Source organism: Amborella trichopoda, chromosome 3 (genome assembly GCF_054954075.1).
Source record: "Amborella trichopoda isolate Santa Cruz 75 chromosome 3, AtrichopodaSantaCruz75HAP2 v2.0, whole genome shotgun sequence".
In the NCBI taxonomy this organism is placed as follows: domain Eukaryota; kingdom Viridiplantae; phylum Streptophyta; class Magnoliopsida; order Amborellales; family Amborellaceae; genus Amborella; species Amborella trichopoda.
Genome location: NC_142338.1, coordinates 62,219,812 through 62,240,702, shown reverse-complemented (window position 1 = coordinate 62,240,702; position 20,891 = coordinate 62,219,812). Strand labels below are relative to the sequence as shown.

At 38.8% G+C, this 20,891-nt stretch overlaps 1 protein-coding gene across 29 annotated transcripts in view; it reads left to right on the top strand.

Annotated features, from left to right (window-relative positions):
- BSL1 (BRI1 suppressor 1 (BSU1)-like 1) overlaps positions 1-20,891 on the top strand; it is a 41,008-nt gene that overhangs the window by 3,557 nt on the left and 16,560 nt on the right. For 15 of the 29 annotated variants that reach the window (XR_016052149.1, XR_016052152.1, XR_016052151.1 and 12 more), the window contains exons 3-8: positions 32-92; positions 181-259; positions 397-476; positions 557-651; positions 789-888; positions 1,468-1,537. Coding sequence is in view for 12 of the 29 variants with exons in the window: in XM_088862140.1 (XP_088718266.1) it covers positions 32-92; positions 181-259; positions 397-476; positions 557-651; positions 789-888; positions 1,468-1,537 (485 nt within the window). In the remaining 17 variants the exon portion in view is untranslated. Of the gene's footprint in view, positions 1-31; positions 93-180; positions 260-396; positions 477-556; positions 652-761; positions 889-1,467; positions 1,538-6,587; positions 6,699-20,891 lie in introns of those variants that run through there. The other 14 variants (XM_088862138.1, XM_088862130.1, XM_088862133.1 and 11 more) reach the window with 5 other exon arrangements.

Below are 20,891 nucleotides of genomic sequence, written 5' to 3'. Positions count from 1 at the left end.
TCATTGTTCTGTCTCTCTTGATTTGATGCAGGATTGGCTGGTGTTACTAATTCAGTTCACTCCTATGATGTCCTCACTCGGAAATGGACCAGGTCCTCCTTTCTCGCTCTCTCCAAAATATATTTAAGTTCTTTATTATATGAATATATAGTATGTTTTTCACTACAACTACAACTGCAGGCTGCAGCCTTCAGGAGAACCTCCATCTCCGCGTGCAGCACATGCAGCTGCTGCTGTTGGTACCATGGTCGTCATCCAGGTGAAAAGCCCTCCTCTCCTCTTTACCATGATAGCTATTTATCTCTTCTTTTTACTTGTTCAACAATTATCTTTAATGACTAGGTGGAGAAGGAGCCTTAGATTTATTTCTCTAATCTACTCTACTCTTAATATTAGGGAGGGATAGGGCCAGCAGGGCATTCCACTGATGATATCTATGTGCTTGATATCACAAGCGCTAAGTCTCGGTGGCACAGGTACCAAACACCTCTTCTTGCAATTTTTGAGTTCTTCTTCTTGTGTTTCAATGGGTTTTTATTGTAACTACTCTTTTTAGAGTGGTGGTTCAAGGCCCAGGTCCAGGACCCCGTTATGGCCACGCAATGGATCTGGTATTTCAGCGGTACCTTGTGGCTGTCAGTGGGAATGACGGTGAGGGGTCATTTTGGTTCTTATATAAATATATATGTGTATGTCCCACCTGTTTATTGTTCATCACCCCTTCCTCTGTCTCTTTGACATTTGTTCTCTGGTAACTCAAGTGTTTGTTTGGGGAGCACTTTTTTTAGGCAGACGGGTGCTGTCTGATGCATGGGTTTTAGATACAACACAAAAACCATACCAATGGCAGAGGCTCAACCCAGAAGGAGACAGACCGTTTGCTAGAATGTATGCATTTAGTTTCTACTTGAGAATGTGATTCTTTGAACATCTGTGTGAGCTGTACAAGTATTTGTGCATTCATTAGTTAGTCTACTGTTTCTGCACTTATTTCCCTCGTATTGCTTCAAAATACTTGCTACGATAGAGGCCGGTTTCAAAACCAACTAATGTTTTTTTTGGTCATTTCGTTATTGGTGGGAACACTGAATGCCACATTTTCAAGTGGGATAAAAATTGGGGGCACTGTTTTAATCACACTCGTAAAGTGTGGCATTTTAATGCTGCACTATCTTGAATATTGTTCCAACAATGCTAAAGCACATTTTGCGACAGTTTTGGAAAGAAAAATGGCCCCAAATCATAATGTAAATGCATTTCTACTTCTGTCCTCACTCTGTTAGCTTTCATTTTGTCTTTCCTTGGGTTTATTGAATGGAAGCTAAACTTTGAGATGCTTGTCTTAACACATGAAACTAAACTAGCATTCTATTGACTCCTTTTATATTCTGTCATTTTTTCTGTTTTTAAGTTCAGTTGCATTACCACCTGGATGTTTCAGGATGTTGACACCTTGTTCTTTTTCAGGTATGCAACTGTTAGCGCACGCTCAGATGGCATGCTATTGCTCTGTGGTGGAAGGGACTCCTCTTGCCTGGTCAGATCATTCTACAGTTATTTCACTTACAATAAATGTTATTCCATGCCTATTGCCTAGTTCAATCGACTATTAAAAGATCTCTAATTGTTTACTTTCCTCTACTACCTGTAATTTTGTTTTAAGTTGCTACCCATGAAAAATAGAACTGAGTAACCTCTTTACTGCAACCATTGGCATTGTCCTTTTCTTTTTCTTTTTTGGCTTTTTTTGCTTTTGAAAAATAATTAAGACCCTAATGGTATCATACTAGCTGATGTTATTTATTATTCAATCTGATTCAAACCAATATAACACCTATGCATACATAAGAAGCGTATGGGTAGATACTTTATAATGAAGAGATCTGATCACAGCTTTGATTATCGAATTCAAAGGCCTTTTCTTTACATTCAGTGTACTCTACAGATAGAGGAGTACACCGAGTTGGACGTATTGGCTATTTCTTGGGGTTTGTGGCTTTAAGGGCTTGAGACCATATCATTTACATTTATAGTGGATTATACACTTTAGTGGGAGTGTGTGGTATTTTGATTGACCAAGGGTCTATGGCCCTAGTCATATCTAAAACCCTTACCCCTGGGCATGTAGCACAACCGAAAAGGATTTTCAGAGGGTCATCCCTTGTTGAGGTCGGAGAGATGCCCAAGGATGGATTGTAATCCAGGAGATCCGTGTGGTTTCCTGAGTGTGGATGTGGGCCTAGGAGAGTGATTGCTAAAAGGATGGATGGTGAAGGAGTTTGCCAAGTTATGTGTAATGTAATAGGCATAGGAGAGGGCATGTTAGGTATGCTTGAGAGAAAGATTATAATGGGGGATGAGAGTGTGTGAGGGAGAGTTTGTAAGTCTTTCAAAGGCCAAGTGGGAGATGTTGGTGTTATGTGGCCATTTAAAGACCTTATGAGAGCACGTACAACTATGATTATAGTGGTGTGATAGATCCAATGGGAGCGTAGTTCGGATTGTCTGATTGGCATGGTCTAGGGTGGACTATAAGGCATCGCTGATGCCGTGACTCACCTAAGTTTTGAAGGGCTGTCACTCAGGTTGATGTCTAAAAACCTGTAGCCTTTGGCATTTGTGCACAACTGAGCGGCTAGGCCGGTGCCTAGAACCTCGGACACCGTGTAGTGAAAAACCTTCAGATATATGTATATAGGTGTTGTCCAAATGCACATATATGCATATATTTGTGTTAATTTTGTAATCTTTTGCATTTATATGTATTGTAACTAACTTTTTTCATACAAACATCTCGCATGTTAAGAATAAACATGTTCAAAACTCCAAATTGTAGAAAATTTAGTGAAAAAAACGTAAGAAGGTCCATAGTATATTATTGTAGTGGTCTCCAACTCCCCATATTCCAGAATCACATAGACTCAGCTTTTAACAAACTTACGAAAGTATAAAACTAATAGTCTAAAAAGGAAAAAACTCCAAAATCCAAAATCCAAATGTTCGAAGCAAGATGGTGTAATAAAGATGAAATACAAAAGGAGAGAGGACATCTTCATTTCTGCAATCATCATTATCCAGAATTAGAATCATCACCATCATCACTGGCATCTTCTTCTGAATTTGCCTCTTTCTCTATCACCTTTGTCCCTGTAAAGTACCAGTAGTAGTTGTTGCTCGAGTGGCCCTGTCACACCACAAGAAATTACAATACAGATATTCTTGAGATGTGACAATCCAAAACATATATTCATCTCTTGATAGAACAAATTTACAGTGGCGAGGTCTTACAAAGTAACAAAAGAAAGCTAGCACAACAACAATATCTTCCAAGGTTGATCTTGACTAGCACTCAAAATGAATCCGTAGTTATCTTGAAAAAATGTTTACCATAGTTTGATGAGTTTGGCTACTCAGTAAGTGATCATCATAGTCCTAAAAATAATCATCGATGAAAGATATAAACAAACTTTCAAAATGGAAGTCAATAAAAAATAATGCGAGCACTAGCATTTATAGATAACAATTTCACCTTCAGAAATGCACAATTAAACACAATCCAAATGATTGAAATGCATATAACACTTTAACAGCAGTGCATAATTCAAAGGATTTCACAAAATACCCTACTGGCGTCCCAAGTAGGTCACCTATATACCCCATCAGCGTCCTGATGGGTCCACTTAATCCCTATCGGCGTCCCAGATAGGTCCATTTAATCCCTGCAGGTCCACTTATACCTCACCGGCGTACCGGATGAATCCACTTAATCCCTACCGGCGTCCCGAATAGGTCCACTTATACCTCACCGGCGAACCGGATGAGTCCACTTGCATAATTAAATTATTTCTAAATCTCTTTAAACATTCGAAAGCAGCAATATCATGTACTCAGCATATCACTGAAATCATTAATATGAATCTCACTGAAACCATTAATAACATTCACTTTCAATAACATTTCAAAAATAACCAATCAAATATTTTGGGCTCAAATTTAGAAAGGTAACAGTTCGTAAAGACATTCTAGCATAATTGCCAATTTAATATGTATAGAAAAACTCTTATAGAAATTCAAGAATACGGAATTATCACAATTTATGGGATATCAATTGACAAATGAACATTTCACAGACAATGCTTTAATCAAATGCAAAAATATCAGTTTTCAAATAATAAGGCAGTCATTTGCACATGAAATTTACAATGTCTAAATATTCAAAAACAATAGAAAGAATTCTCACCATTTTACTAACAGCAGAAATATTACATTGATTTTTAATAATTTTACAGTATCTAAAATTTTCTAACAATAGACAAGAAAAATAAATAAATTTATTTTTCTAAGAATTTACAGCATTTAAAATTTCTAACATAGATAAAATATCACAATTTTTATTAAAAAGATTATTTTTCAAGATAATGTGGTCGCGTGCGCATAAAATTTATCGCGCCTAAAATTCATGATAATAAGTAGAAATAATTATTTCATTTTATTTTTCAAAAGAATGGATTATTTTTCGAGACAATAAGGTCACTTACACACAAAACTTATAAAATAAAGATCCTGGACGGAAATATCACTATTTATTAAAAACAGATTATTTTTCAGGAAGACGATGTCACTTACATTAACTCCGAAATTGGGGGAGCATCAGTTCCATCTCATACAAAAACATCGGTACTTTCTTCAGAGACTCGATGTGAATGAAAAATCTTTTTCAGGGAAAGAAAGCATATAAAATCAACTTAACCAGGATTGTGACCTTATACAAATCGTCTGTTTGTAATAGGCTCTTGTGGCCCAACAGCCTTATAGGCTCAAAAGCAAAAGGTAGATTTTAAGGGATGCAAAACAAATTTCGCAAAGGGACGAAATTTGGAAGAGAGGACGAGATGTAAATTTTGCTGTGCTAGAATCAATGAGATGGGTAATGATTTGTGCAAATTTGGAGGACAAACTTGCAAAGAGGATTTTTGCTACACATCATGCAAGCTTTGCTGTGTAGGACGGCGATACAAATTCGGAAGAGAAACTTGGACGAGATCAATGTGAAGGGAATTTGCAAAGAGGATTTTGCAAAGAAGGTTGACAAATATGAAATGAGAAAACAGGATATGTAATGAAAGGGAGAGCTTAGTGTTTATAGAGAGAGAGAGACCCCACACCCAATTCCTTGATTGATGGCGCACTTTTAGTCTTTTAGGTGTTGCTGGAAATTTTGAGATGAGAAGCTTTTTAGACAAGACCTTCCAATATAGGGTTTTAGAGAGCTCAAAAACTTAACTAGGATTTTCACAAACCCTGTAGGAACAACTTAAGGCTGAATTTGTAAATTGATCTCTCTCTAGGTTGAGCTTTTCCCTTCTTTTTTCAAAATACAGCAAACCCTAATTAAGGGGTGCCGCCTCCTTTTTTTCTTTATGTGGATGGCGTGACTCTTTATGAGACAAATGGGAGAGAGACGTGATTAAAATTGAATGAGAGAGAAAGATCAATATGGGCCTGTAGGAAAGAACGAGATTTTCTTTTCTAGGTGTGAGAGGGAGAGAAGCTGATGCAGTACAAAATTTACTGGCAAACAACATCGATAAAAATAACCACGTTTTAGAGAGAGAAATAAAAAACGAGAAGGGAATCACAAGAAGAAAGAACAAACATTCAGATTCGAGGAGTCAGGCACGGGTCCACAAGCACAAGTGGGAAGAATAAGAAAAACCCACAAATAAGGTATTATCTCTCTCTCTCTGTCTTTAGCCTTTCACGTACTATAAAGTACTGTCAAATTTTATTCACATCTCCAAACTTCTGTTTACAACGCCCCTCCTCCCTTTTAGTGTAAAGTTTTCTTTCTCCCTTTGCAAGACAAAGACGCCTTTCTAAAACCTAATCCTAATAGAATTCCTACTCACGCACTATCCAATAAATAATCCCCAAGAATACCTTCCTAAAGTTAAGTCCAACTCACGTTTAATTAGGGCCAAGCCTTATCCAAAGCCTTAAGATTCCAAAAAGGCAAATGCAAGCCTTCCACAAATAAAAACGGACTTATCCATTCATTAAAATATCGCACTTCCTAAAAAACAAATTAACGGACTGAGAAAAAAAGGACTTATTAAAAAAAATTATTTCTTCATTGCCCGATCACGATCTGACCGCTCCAGATAGTCGAGAACGATAATCTCAACTGCATCATCCTCACCTGGTTGGAGAGAACTCGTCCTTGAGTTAAGCTCTTCGTCACTAGAAGTATCTCCTGCATAGGGAATTAAGTGCTTGACATTGAAAACATCAGAAGTCCGCATGTGGCTTGGTAGCTTTAACTTGTAGGCACTGTCATTGATCTTTTTTAGAATTCGTACGGCTCGATCGTCCGATTACTGAGCTTGTTATACTCCTTAGCAGGATATCTATCTTTGGTCAAAACAACCCACACATAATCTCTAACTTCGAACGCTTGCTTGCGACGATGCTTATCTGCAACAGCCTTGTATTTTGTATTACTGACTTCTGCTTCCTAACCTGCTCTTAGATGTCTTTGATTTGATTAGCTAAATCTTCTACCTTACCATTAAATTTCCTTGCCTCAGGTATAGGAGTCAAATCTAGCACACTGCTTAGATTATATCCATAGACAACTTCAAATTGGCTCTTCTGAGTAGGTCGATTCTGGGACCTGTTGAAAGCAAATTCAGCTTGAGGTAAAGCCAAATCCCACTGCTTCGGCTTCTTTCTTGCCAAACTGCGCAATAAATTTCCCAAGCTCTTATTCAGTACCTCTATCTGACCATCAGTTTGTGGATGATATGCGCTGCTAAAATATAACTCAGTTCTCATCAACTTCCATAGAGAATTCCAAAAATGACTCATGAATTTTGTATCTCTATCTAAAGTGATTGACTTTGGAATGCTATGCAATCGAACAATCCCTTTGAAATAAATTTTTGCAATATTAGAAGCATCCATAGTTTTTCTACCGGCAATAAAGTGTGCCATTTTAGAGAATCTGTCAACCACCACAAACACTGAATCCATGCCTCTCTGTGTTCTTGGTAACCCCAACACAAAATCCATACTAATATCCTCCCAAGGTAATGGAGTATAGAGTCCAATATTCTATGCATTTCCTTTGGAGACTTGACAAATATAGCATATGTCTACAAATCTATCAATGTCATGCAACATCTTGGGTAAAAAATAATCCTTAGACACCAAGGCCATGGTTTTGTCACGACCGAAGTGACCTTCATTATGCAACTCCCTGATGATCTAATCTTGTGGTGAGCAATCTGGTATACATAGTCTAAGGCCTCTGAAGAGAAAACCATCATGCACAAAATAATCGTCACGCTTTCCTGCTAAAACTTCACTAAAAATTGCTCCAAATTTAGAATCATCTTGGTACAACTCCTTGAAGGTATCAAATCCCACTACATTCACCTTCATAGTGGTAAGTAGCGTGGCTCTCCTGCTCAAAGCGTCAAGTACCGTGTTATGAACACCTGCTTTATGCTTCAAGGTAAAAGTAAACTCCTTCAAGTAAGACACCCATTTAGCATGCGTTCTATTGAATTTGTACTGGCCATTGATGTATTTAAGGGCTTCGTGGTCTGAGTAAAGAATAAATCTCTCTGCACCAAATAATGCTTCCAATTCCTTAGTGCTTGTACAATGGCATAAAACTCAACATTATAAGGAGAATAATTAACCTTGGATCCATTGAGCTTTTCACAGTAGAATGCCACCAGTTTTCCTTCTTGACTTAACACTACCAATACCAACTCCTGATGCATCACAATCAACTTCAATTTTTTTATCAAAGTTAGGTAAGGCCAATACAAGTGCTTCTAACATTTTCTTCTTAATCTGTTGGAAACTTTGCTCTGCTTCTGGAGTCCACTGAAATTTTCGCATTTTCAAACAATCTGTAACTGGTGAAATAAGTGCACTAAAATTTCTAATGAACCACCTGTAAAAAGAAGCCAAACCATGGAAACTGCGGACATCATGTATGCTGCACGGAGTAGGCCACTCAGGTATAGCCGTTACCATGGACTGATCTGCTGTTACCCCCTCAAAAGAAACAACATAACATAAAAATACCACACTATCTGTCATGAAACTGCATTTTTTAATATTAGCATATAGTTTCTCTTGCCTTAGAGTTTCAAGAACATCCTTGAGGTGTTGCATATGAGTCTCACATGAAGGGCTGTAAATTAATATATCATTGAAGTACACGACAACACACTTGTCAACAAAGGATCTGAGCACATGGTTCATATTCTCATGAAGGTACTAGGAGCATTTGACAACCCAAATGGCATAACCAACCACTCAAATGAACCATCATGTGTTTTAAAAGCCGTTTTCCACTCATCCCCAGGCCTAATGCATATCTGATGATAACCACTTTTTAGGTCAATTTTGGAAAAAACGTTGGCACCAGAAAGTTTGTCCAACATGTCATCCAACCTAGGAATAGGGAAACGATATTTCACAGTGATTTTGTTTATGGCCCTACTATCCACACACATTCGCCAACTACCATCTTTCTTTGGTGTCAATAGAGCAGGCACTGCACATGGACTCATGCTAACGCAAATAAAACCCCTTTCAAGTAATTCTATAACCTGTCTCTTAAGTTCTTCATGCTCTTTAGGACTCATGCAGTTATGCTGGTCTGTTTGGCAAGCTAGACCCTGGAATGAGATCTATGTGATGTTGTAGGTCCCGCATGGGTGGTAAACCCGAGGGGAGGTTATTTGGCATGACATCACTATAGTCCTCAATCAGAGATTTAACCTCCTCTGAAATAACATAATCTAAACCCTCCTCATGAGCCACTAAAGCAAACATTAATCTAGTCTCCTGAACCTCCTCCATAAAGCTAGCCATTGAGAGTAAATTTACACCCTCCCCTGGTTTAGGCTTAGGTGTAGTTTCGTCTTTCATGGGAGCTAACACAGTTCTATTATTTCTTTCCAAATAGTATATGTGTTCCTCCTCCCATCATGTATAGCGCTACGGTCATATTGCCATGGTCTACCCAATAATAGATTACAAGCATCCATGGCAACCACATCACACCATACATCATCAAAATATTTTTTTCCAATAGAAAAATAAACGTGACATCTACTTTCTACTCATACCTCATTGCCCTTCTTGAACCAAGTGAGCTTGTATGGTTGGGTATGTTTCTCGGTGCCAAGCTTGAGCTTTGTGACCGCATCTTGTGAGATTACATTCTCACAACTCCCACTGTCAATAATAAGCTTGCACACCTCGCCTCCAATGGTACAGGTGGTGTGAAAAATATTGACCCTCAACCAATCCTCCTAGGTTTCTTTCTTAGGTGTTAGTAGGCTCTTTCCAATAACTAAGGACTCTCCAACATCTCCATAGACAAGATCATCATCATCTGGCTCCTCATCATAAACTTGATCAGCATCATACCCATCAACATTATCTAGGTTTTTATCCATAATCATGAGTTGGTTGCTTTTATCAGGACGGCTATTCAGCTTCCTACAATCTCTGGCCTTGTGACCCGCCTCCCCGCACTTGAAACAACGTAGAGTTGAGCTGCTGCCCTGAACTCAAGCACCTTGACCAGCAATATTTGGGCGATTAATAGGTGTTGTGGCGACATCTCTGTGGTCCCCAGATGGTGCCTCTTCAGAGACCCGAATCTCCTCTCGTGGCTGCACTAGCCCTACTCATGGATTGTTGTTTCTCTACTGTTAAAGCCCGTTGACAGGTTTTCAAAACAGTCCATAGAGGGTGTAAACTTAGGACGTCCTGAATTGATCCCGCTATGTATCGGGCAACAAGCTGCTCTTCAGTCTCAGACAAGTTGTTCCGTGCAACTAAATGATGGAACTCCTCAATATAATCATCAATGGACCACCCCCCTTGACGAAGGGTATGAAGTTGCTGAAAAATCGTCTGGGTATAGTTAAAGGGCAAGAACTGCTCCCATAACTTTTTCTTCAACTTTTCCCAATAAGAGATTTTCGATTTTCGATTTTCGTTGTCTTTCTCGAGTCTTTTTCAATTCCTCCCACCATGTTGACGCATGGCCTTAAGCTTAATAGCCACGAGCTTCACCTTCCTATCATCGGGCACATCTTTGTATTCGAAGATGCGCTCGATAGAATCTATCCAATGAATAAGTTCTTCCGCTTGCAATCCTCCTGCAAACTCTGGTAGATCAACTTTAATACCAAGATCCCATGATCTGTTATCCCGAACATGGGGCTCTCAACGTGGAGCGTGCGCATGAAACGGGTTATCGAAAACAGCTTTCGACTCACAAATGTTATCATAGTGTGTCGGGGTTGGATTTGCGCCAAGCGCTGAATCAATTCCTCTATTTGCCTTTTCAAAATTTCAAGCTCTATCTCCCGGAGGTTCCCGTTCTTGCTGGATCGGCTCATTCCTGGCATCTTGTTATCGCGGACGACCACGAACCATGACGCCTTGTCAAGAGTATGCAATCGCACAAGAATCTAGGCTCTGATACCACCTGACATTGTACAAAATTTATCGGCAAACAACACTGATAAAAATAATCGCGTTTTAGAGAGATAAAAAATGAGAAGGGAATCACAAGAAGAAAGAACAAATGTGTAAATCCGAGGAGTTCGGTATAGGCCCACAAGCACAAGAGGGAAGAATAAGACAAACCCACAAATAAGGTATTATCTCCCTCTCTCTCTCTCTCTAGCTTTTCATGTACTATAAAGTACCATCAAATTTTATTCACATTTCCAAACTTCTGTTTACAGCTCCCCTCCTCCCTTTTAATACAAAGTTTTCTTTCTTCCTTTGCAAGACAAAGACCTTTCTAAAACCCATTCCTAATAGAATTCCTACTCACGCACCATCCAATAGATAAGCCCTAAGAATACCTTTCTAAAGTTAAGTCCAACTCACGTCTAATAAGGGCCAAGCCTTATCCAAAGCCCCAAGATTCCATAAAGGCAAATGCAAGCCTTCCACAAATAAAAACAAACTTATCTATTCATTAAAAAATCGCACTTCCTAAAAACCAAATTAACAGACTCATAAAAAAAGACATTAAAAAAAATTATTTCTTCGTCACCCGATCACGGTGCGACTGCTGCAGATAGTCAAACGCGACAATATCGACTGCATTAGAAGCATGCCATGAGAGAGAGAAGAGTATGGCATGAGAGAGAGATCCTAGGGCATGAGAAATAGAGAAATCTTGTCATTTCTTTTGAGATATGGTTCAAATAGATTTAAATAGAATAAAACCCATTTCCTACTTTGAATAGAATTCTAATCTAAGTATGCCTTATCTAAATTTTCAGCTTGATCATTTGGATATTGGGAAATCTGTATGGTGAGAGAGATCAAATCTGAGCCATCTATCCCACAAATCAGCTATAATGATTCTCGTTGGAAACTAAGAACCTTATCCTTTTATAAATTGACCCAAGGCCAACTTTTATTTAGATTTGAACTATAACCACTTTTATTATTGTCTAAATCTTCCAAAATCTATAGGAAGTTAAAGTTAATAATAATAATAATAATAATAATAATAAAAAACTCCCTTATGAATAGGAATCAAATCTATTTTAAAAAATAAAAGATTCCCTATCTAACTAACTTCAACTATAAGTGGCACATTTAAAATGAAGAAAAGGGGCTTGCCACTCTAGGGGATCACCTGGGCCTCACACATGGGTGGCACTCACATGTGGGGGCTAGATCCTTAGTCTCCACTTGTGCCTCCTCAAGTTTTGAAATTTCAAAAATGCCCTTTTAGTGAATTTTACTGCAGGAATAAAATTTTAAAATTCTAAAATATTTGAAAAAATCGTGAAAACATTTCTAGTATGAAAATAAAGTAATTTAGAAGTGGATGGTACCAATGGGTCATAAATTCATAATAAGTGATAATAAGGGTACTCTACTTGACCCAAGAACCATGATCCACTACTGTTTTCTTATCTAACGGAACAAAGACTCATGACCTACAATCTCAATGTAGGGGGCTCATGATTGACTTGTCAAAGTTGGACAATAAATCGTGGGACCATGGTCCTGAATGTGGATTTCAGTCCCCCCTTTTAAGAGCAAGTCTAGCATTTGTCACCACAATGTAAAAGGGGCTCTCTCTATACACATGTACACGTGTTCTTCTATAAGGCTGCTTCTTAATAATGCGGCTGTCACGTGTACAATGCCGTGCAAAAAGTTGTTGAAGCTCTGGCCTTTGTTCTCACAGGCCTACAATCGCACATAGGAGACCACAGTTCTCCTAGCTTATAAACATTATCCTAGGCATCTCTTTGACCTTGACAAGAGATGACCCACTTTGTAGTGCCACATGCCCAGGGTAAGGGTTTTAGACATACCCAGGGCTATAAACTGCCAATCCTTGGTCAGACAACACACACACACTCCCACTCAAGTGCATATTCCACTATATCATGAATAGGAATCAAATCTATTTTAAAAAATAGAAGATTCCCTATCTAATTTCAACTAAAAGCAGCACATTTAAAATAAAGTAAAGGGGCATGCCACCCTAGGCGATCATGTGGGCCCCATACATGTGGGGGTTGGATCCTTGGTCCATGCCTGTACCTCCTCAAGTTCTGAAAATTTCAAAAATGCACTTTTAATGAATTTTACAGCAAAAATAAGATTTTAAAAAAATTGTAAAAATCATAAAAATATTTTTAATACCAAAATAAAATAATGTAGAAGTGGACTGATACCAATGGGCAATAATAAGGGCACTCCACTTGACTAAAGAACCGTGTTCTACTACTGTTTTCTTATCCAACAGAACAAAGACCCTTGATCCACAGTCTCAATACAAGGGCTCATGATTGACTTGTCAAAGTTGGATAATAAACAGTGGGACCATGTACCAGGAACGTGGATTTCAGTCCCATCTTTTAGAGCAAGTCTAGTACTTATCACTATAGTGCAAAGGGGGCTCCCTATGCACATGTACATATGTCCTTTTATAAGGCTACTTCTCAGCGCAAGAGGTTAATCAATGGATCATAAAAAAAATGTAGCCAAGGGACAATTTACCAACAAATTCATGGCACTTCTCCTCCTCTTATCACCCCATAAATCGGTTATTATGGAAACTCCAAATTGAGCCCACCCATCTTTATAAGTCTTGCAATATTCCGTGTCTGCTCAACCTCTTTCTTCAGTAGTGGCTCACTAAGCTCATATGGTGTTAGGCCTTTCAACTTTGGCTCAAGTTGGCAGCTTTCAACATTGTATGGAAGCTATTCAAATGAGCAAATATTGAAATGCCTGTATGGTAAAACCACCAAGCAATTTACTGACTTACTCGGCCTATATCTTCAGTCTTAATCTATTTTCGAGTGTCACTTTTTCTCCCCCTTACCTTTCCCTTTCTCAATCATTGTCTTGGGATTGGGTGTAAGAAAGGTATGAATAGACCTTTTCGTACGAGGCCTCTTAGACCCAAAACCCCACTCACCTTTAGAACTATGGGAAACTGCCAACTAGCTTACCTCCTCTTCCCCGTCGTCATCCTCATCAGTGTCATCATCATAAAAGATATTGACCCCTGCACTCGATTATGCTATATCCTTTTACTTTTTAATCTTTTATTTTTCAACTTCTATATAATCACAAATCTCTTTTTGCATAAGTTTGGGAACCTTTTTACATGGGGAAAAATTGGCTATAATATCGGCAAGATGTTTTTTGAATCAATATATACCGACATTAAAAACATGTCCACAAAAATTGCATGTAATTTTTTTTTTGTCATTTTTTTCTGGGTTAACAAAATACTTCTATCCTGGATGCTCACTCCTAGTAGACCTCGTAGAGGACATCTCAAATCCAAAAAAAGAATCTCCTATACAAATTATAAACTAACCTTTTTACCCAGTCTCTACTCTCCGATGTTTAGGATGTCAATCGAGCTACAACTTACCTCAAATGTTTTCTAATACCTCCACCCAAAAAAGTTCAAATAAGAAAAGATTAGTTTTTGGATGCTTCTTCAAACCTCAAAAAATTCACAGAAACTGGTATAATCAATTGATATGGAGCTTATAGAGTTTTTTTTTTCTTTTAATTACTTTGAGGTTTTAAAATACCCCAATACTCTTTTGAAATAAATTAGGGTTTCAAATTACATAAAATACCCTTGGGGGATAATTTAAAGTTGAAAAAGGACCTGCGATTCTGGGCGCCCACCCAAAACTGGGTGTTTGGTGCCCGTCCCAAACTAGGTGCATGGTGCTCACTTGGGCTGCCTGGGCGGGCGCCTAGAGACTATCACCCATGGAGGGACGCCCAGCCCTAGGCGTGCTCCTTTGGCCCCTTTAGCACCTTCGCCTTGGGCAGCCCATTATTTGAAACATTGCCCTCGATAGAAAACCTATAGGCTGCAATTAAATCTATAAGAAAAAATTGAACTCAGAAGGGAAATTTGAAAAATACAGATCTAGACTGGTAGCGAAAACGTTTACCCAGAAAGAAGGAATGAATTATGATGAAACCTTCTCCCTTGTAGCTAAGTTTTGCTCAATTACGATCCTAATAGCTGTAGCAAACCCATTTCGGCTTTAAGCTCCACCAAATGGATGTTAAGATTGCAATTCTAAATGGGGAGTTCGAAAAATAAATTTACATGAAACAACTAGAGGGCTTCATAGAAAAGAGAAAAGAAAACTTGGTGTGTAAACTTAGGAAATCCTTTATGACCTTAAACAAGCACCGAGGCAGTGGTACATTAAATTTCAGGAGACCTTGGCAAAGTTGGTTTTTTCCCTATTAGGAACGAAAATTTGGCTGCCTTACCACTTAGGAAGAGGAGAACAAGGGAAGAAGGTTCTTATGTGGAGTAGGGGGACGACTCTGATGATGATGGCTTGGCATCAACATTTGATTCAAGTGTACTGAATGCTGGATGTCGACCTCATGTTGCTAGGGATGCCGAAACTCAACATCATAATTGTGTTCATCATATTTGTGGGGTGAAGAAGACTACTTTTTGCAGTTTGTGACCTTTGATTGTCGGATGTGACTTTCTATTTTATGATTTATGAGTATCTGTTGTGGCTTGTGACTTGCAAGATTCAATGGACATCTCGAGTTGCTTTTATCTTTTAATGTTGCTTTTGAGTTTTAATTATTTCATTTAGAGTCTAAAGTCGTGTATGTTTATGTTTAATCTGTACTTCTGACTTTTGACTTTTGAACAACTTAATTATTAAATAAAAAAATGCCAATCCTATATACAATAAAAGGGGGGATGTGTGGGGGGCCCAACAATCTGCAATGATCTGCCCCTCTCCCCAATGCAAGCCGCCTTTGTGTCTAAGCGCACGCCTAGGCGGCCCAAACCCTTGGCCACTTAGGCAGTCACATCGACCTTCTTGAACATTGGTGCCTAATTAGGAGAAATATTGTATAAATGTCAAGGTTAGTGGGAGTAATGTTGTTTTCATCTCTTAATATGTGGATGACATGTTAATTGCCAACAATTTTGGTGACTCTCGTATTGGAAACAAAAACTTTCTTGTCACAACGTTTCGATATGAAGGATCTTGGAGAGGCATCATATGTTTTGGTAATTAAGATCACCAGAAATAGAAGGGAGAGAACTATTTAGTTATATCTCAAGAGACATACTATAAGAAAATTCTAGAAAGTTTTGAAATGGAAAATTGTCCCGCATTGTAAGAAGGCAAGCTAGGCCTAACTATGTGTCCCATGACTCCAGAAAAAAACGATGCAATGTAGAGAATCCCATACAGAAATGTAGTGGGGTTATATATGTAAGCTATGTCAAGGGCAAGACAAGATTTAGCATTTGCTATGAGTGTGATTAGCAGGTTCCAGAGTAATCCAAACATGGAGCAATGGTAAGTCAATCAAAAGAGTTTTGCAATATTTAAAGGGAAAGGTCAGTCACATGCTCACTTATGGAGGAGGCTCAGATATACTGATGCATGGATATGTAGATGTGGATATTTGGGCGATCCAGATGAGATGAAGTCTACATCCGGTTGAATCTTCATATTTGTTAGTGGAGCTGTTTCTGGTGCACAAGGAAATAGGACATCATTGCTCTCTCATGCTAAAGAAGCAGTTTGGTTGAAACAGTTTCTAAATCAACTCACAGATTTAAGCAAGTGAAATGCCTATGTGTAACAATTTGTGACCAAAGAGCCACAATTTCACAAGAAATCAAGGCACATTAAGGCGAACTACTACCACATTTGCAACGAGATCCAGGCAGGAGAGCTTCATGTTACTTATCTCCTGAAAGAGGCTTTAATAGCAGATCCTTTGACAAAAGGATTGATAGCAAATGTATTTTCCAAGCATGTACATGGGATGGACTTGAGAGAGACTGAGAGGGAGGGATTGTAGGGCCTTCAAGGGCCAAGTGGGAGATGTTGGGGTTTGTGGCCTTTAAAGGCTGTGAGAGCGTATAATTAATATTTATAGTGTATTACACACTTCAGTGGGAGTTTGTGATGTTTTGATTGATCAAGGGTTAGGCAGTCTATAGCCTTGTCATGACCAAAACGCTTACCCCTGGGCATGTGGCCTACTGAAAAGGGTTTAGCTTTGGCTGGTTTGCCCTTACAAAATGGCAACAGATATATATTTGTTCAGAGAATTTGACTATCCCACACCAATGCTTTTTGCCATTTAGCCACTTGTATGTCTCGCTCCGAGTACATGGTTTGTGGCCTACCTCCACCTACACCCCTCAACCAACACTTTCCTCCTCTCACTTTATTGGTTTTGTTTATCCCTTGGCTTACTAAGCTCCTAGGAGTCTAAGGATCACCTCACCCCTCTCTTCCGGAATCCCAGTGGTAGAGCATTTGCTATGTGGGTGGCCTCGACCTAAGTTTTGACCGACTGGGCTGAGCATCCAGCTTGTGAGTGGCTCCATTTTTTTTTTTTTGTTTGATGCACTCTCTAGAACTTCCATGCAAGTGGGCTGTTTTCATTGCCCTCCCTCTCTTTTTCACTTCTCCTCCAATCGAAATCTCTCCTCCATCTATTTCCTTTCATCTTGCTTATTCCCTCCTCTCAATGGCTCCTCTTTTCTTTTCTTTCACTCTCATTACAACAACAATGGCCTCCTTCGTTTCAAAAATCCAAGGGGGCCTAGGCGCATCGTCCATGCCTAAGCGCTTAGTCCCTAGGCGGGCACTCAGTGCTTAGCCCACCTGCCCAGTTCGTCCTTTTCTCCCTTAAATAGGGGGGGGGAGGGGTTTAGGTTCTTATGTGACCTAAACCTCTTTTGTTAGCTTTTGGAGTGAAAGAAACTTAGCAAAACACATTTTTGCATTTCTGTAAGATCGAGGGGGTATTTAAATTTTTTTGAAAAATCGATCCAAACATCATCCTTTTGGTTTGGATTCGATTTTGTAGATTTTTGAAGCTTATTAGAGGGTTTTAGTAAGCATTTGAGATTGTGAAACATCTCAAACATTGAAGGTTGAAGATTAAGCAAAAAGGTTAGTTAAGGATCCTCAGACTGGAGATTTTATTTGTTATTTCGATGTCTTATTCAGGTTCTTTTAGAAGTGGTGATCTGGAATGGAAGTATGGTTATAACCCAAATCCAAATGACAAAAACTGTCTAAAATGTAATTATTGCGCAATGATACTAATGGGGGTATAAACCGCTTCAAAAAACACTTGTCGGTATTAAGGGGGATGTTGCCCTTTATTAAAAGGTTCTTGAAGCTATCAAGGAGGAGATTAAGCAATATTTGAGTTCAAAAAAACAAGAAAAGGAACAAAATGAGCATTGTCAATTGGATAAGTCTTCTTTTGTTTCTTTTAAAAGTGGTGATTCGAGTTGGAAGTATGATTATAATCCGAATCCAAATGGAAATAGTTGTATAAGGTGTAATGTTTTTAAAAATATATCAATGGGGGTTTAAACCGGTTCAAGAAACACCTTATCGGTATTAGAGTGAATGTTGCTTCTTGCAAAATGGTTCTTGAAGCTATTAGAGATGAGATTAGACAATATATGAATTTGTAACCAAAAATGGAAGAAAAGGAGCGTTGTTATATTGAAATGTCTTCTCTAACTTCTTTTAAAAGTGGTGATCTGGGTTGGAGGTATGATTATAACCCGAATCCAAATGACAAAACTTGCATAAGGTGTAATTATTGTGGAAAGGATATTAATGGGGCTATTACCGGTTCAAAAAAACACTTGGCCAATATTAGGGGGGATGTTGCCCCTTGTAAGAAGGTTCTTGAAGATATCAGGGAGGAGATTAAGCAATATTTGAGTTTCGTACAACACAAAAAGCTAGAAAATGGTGAAGAGGCAGCAGGTAGAGAAGCCAACACTCCTAGGGCCTCTGGATCATCTGCATAGAGCTAGAACGGGGTAGAAGAAGAGGCTAGTGTTTCGAAAAATGGTTTGTCCCCAAGGGAGCACGTCCAGGCCTTTGCAGCCCTCCTTGGGCACCCACCGAGGCGGACATTCAGGGCCTATGCCCCTTTTTTGGGAATAAAGTGCCCTTAGGGGGGCACTTTGCATCATTTTCTGTTTATGTTTTCTTCTTTAGTGGTCTTTGGGGTATTATAAACCCCAAGGTTAAAAAAATATTGGAATCTAACCCAAGTATATTGATTTTGAGATCTCAGTGAATCTAAAAAAATAAAATTTGAGATTGCAAAAACATTTATAAGCTACTTTTAATTGTTGGAATTTTTCTTGAGATGCCATTGAAGAGATTTGAAGACTATGGTGGTGCTTTCTAGCTTGAAAGATATAAAAAACATTAAGATCAATGATCGAGCAAAAAGGTTAGCTTACATTCGATATTTGAGATTTCTTTTCGGTTGTGCTTTGGCTAGGTCAACTTCATGTGATGCCCTAATGAAAGAGACTAAGGCAAAGAGCTAGGATCCACGGAGAACATAGTAGTCTATTACAATGATTTGGGACTTTGGATTATGGGATTTCTAATATTCTATGATGTGTGTATGTGTTATTATCATATAGTCATATTTGTGTCAAATGGTATAATCTCATCATCGTTAAAGCCTTTTCTCAACTAATTGGGGTCGGCTACATGAATATTGGGCCGCCATTCTACTTTATTAAGGGACATACCCTCAATGAGGCCACAAGTCCTCATATCTTTTCTCACTACTTCCAACCATATCCTTTTGGGCCTACCCCTTGTCTTTTTTGAGCTGTCCACTTGAACTAACTCGTACCTCCTAACAAATGTTGTAATGTTTCTGCGCCACACATGGCCAACTTGCATAAGTCTACTCTCTCTCATCTTATCGCCTATTGGTGCCACACCTAATTTTTCTAGAATGTATTCATTTTCGAATTCTATCATTTCTTGTCTTGCCACTCATCCATCTGAACATCTTCATCTCCGCAGCATTCATTCTATGGGTAGATTGTTTTTTGACCATCCAACATTCTGCCCCATAGAGCAAACTGGTCTCATAGCTATCCTATAGAACTTGCCCTTCAGCTTCATTGGTATGCGGCGATCACAAAAAATTCCGGTTGCACATTTCCACCTCGCCCACCCAGTTCTAATTCTATGTGCGACATTTTCCCCAATCTCTCAATGTTTCTGGATTATTAACCCAAGATATTGAAAGTGCATTTTTTTTTATAATTTTGGCTGCCAATCTTAACTACTTCCTCGACTTTACCCCTATTATTACTAAACTTGGATTCCATATACTCTATCTTAGTCCGGTTAATGTTAAATTGTATAGTCTAATAGTAATAAATTCATAATGTCTTATGCTCCTATCCTCTGCCTCTCTTTTTCAACCTAGGCCGCCCATAAATTTGGGCGTGCGCCTAGGCCGCCGCCTAGGCGCTGGGTGGCCTGGACCCCCCTGACTACCTAGGTGCTGCCCAGCATTTTTTGGATCATTGCTGGCCTTTGTCTCTTGCACCAGTGGCTGAGCACCCAATATGTGGATGGCCAACCTGTTTTTTTGGTTTTTCTCATTTTTTGTTTATTTGAAAACACTGTTTGTACAAGAGCACCTGGCTTTTGGGCTCTGTGAGAACCTTTTGTTATTACCTGTAATTATAATATTATTACTGTAGTATCAGCTTTTATAGAATTCAAACAAAGAAAAAAATGTAATACTACGATGCTGGAACTCTAGCAGTATTGTTACCACTTCCCCCAAGTAGTGTTACCTTCTATCCTCTGCCATTCATGTAAACCAGCATTGATTTTCCTTTTTGCATCAAGACTCAAAAACTTAGAACCCTCCCTCCTTTTCTCTCAACTAGCAGTGAAATTACCCAACTAAAATGTGTGACTAATATGTATTCTGATTGCACCCCTGCACTCCTCTTTGGAATTGACTTTTAGACATACTTGGAGGGAAACAAACCCAAAGTTTCTAGACACCAAACCCAAAGTTTCTACAAGACTCCCTTTTCATCTCCTGACCCTCTACCTACCCATCCAACCTCCCAAATCCAAAGTTTCTACAAACCACCAAATTTCCCACGCCTTTGTGGGAGTGATTCTGTATAGAAAGATCCTATACATTCTTGAAACGTATATACATCTAAACACCTTCTTAATGACATTGGCATAGTGCTCACGTCCTTTGAACCTTAAATTCCTTGCATAGTGGGCATTGGGGTTTTGAGATGTAAGAGATCTTGAGTCAGCAATCCACCTTCATTATTTCATTCATTGGTTCATCCTCAGGTGCTTTGAACTGGGTTAGTGTGAGAAGGGTGAATATTGAGGAAGAATGAATTCTTATTTGATTGGGATGGCCTTTTTCTAGGGAGGTATCATGTATTGTGGATTATGCTTGAAAGTTAAGATTAGAAGCTTAGGATGTTG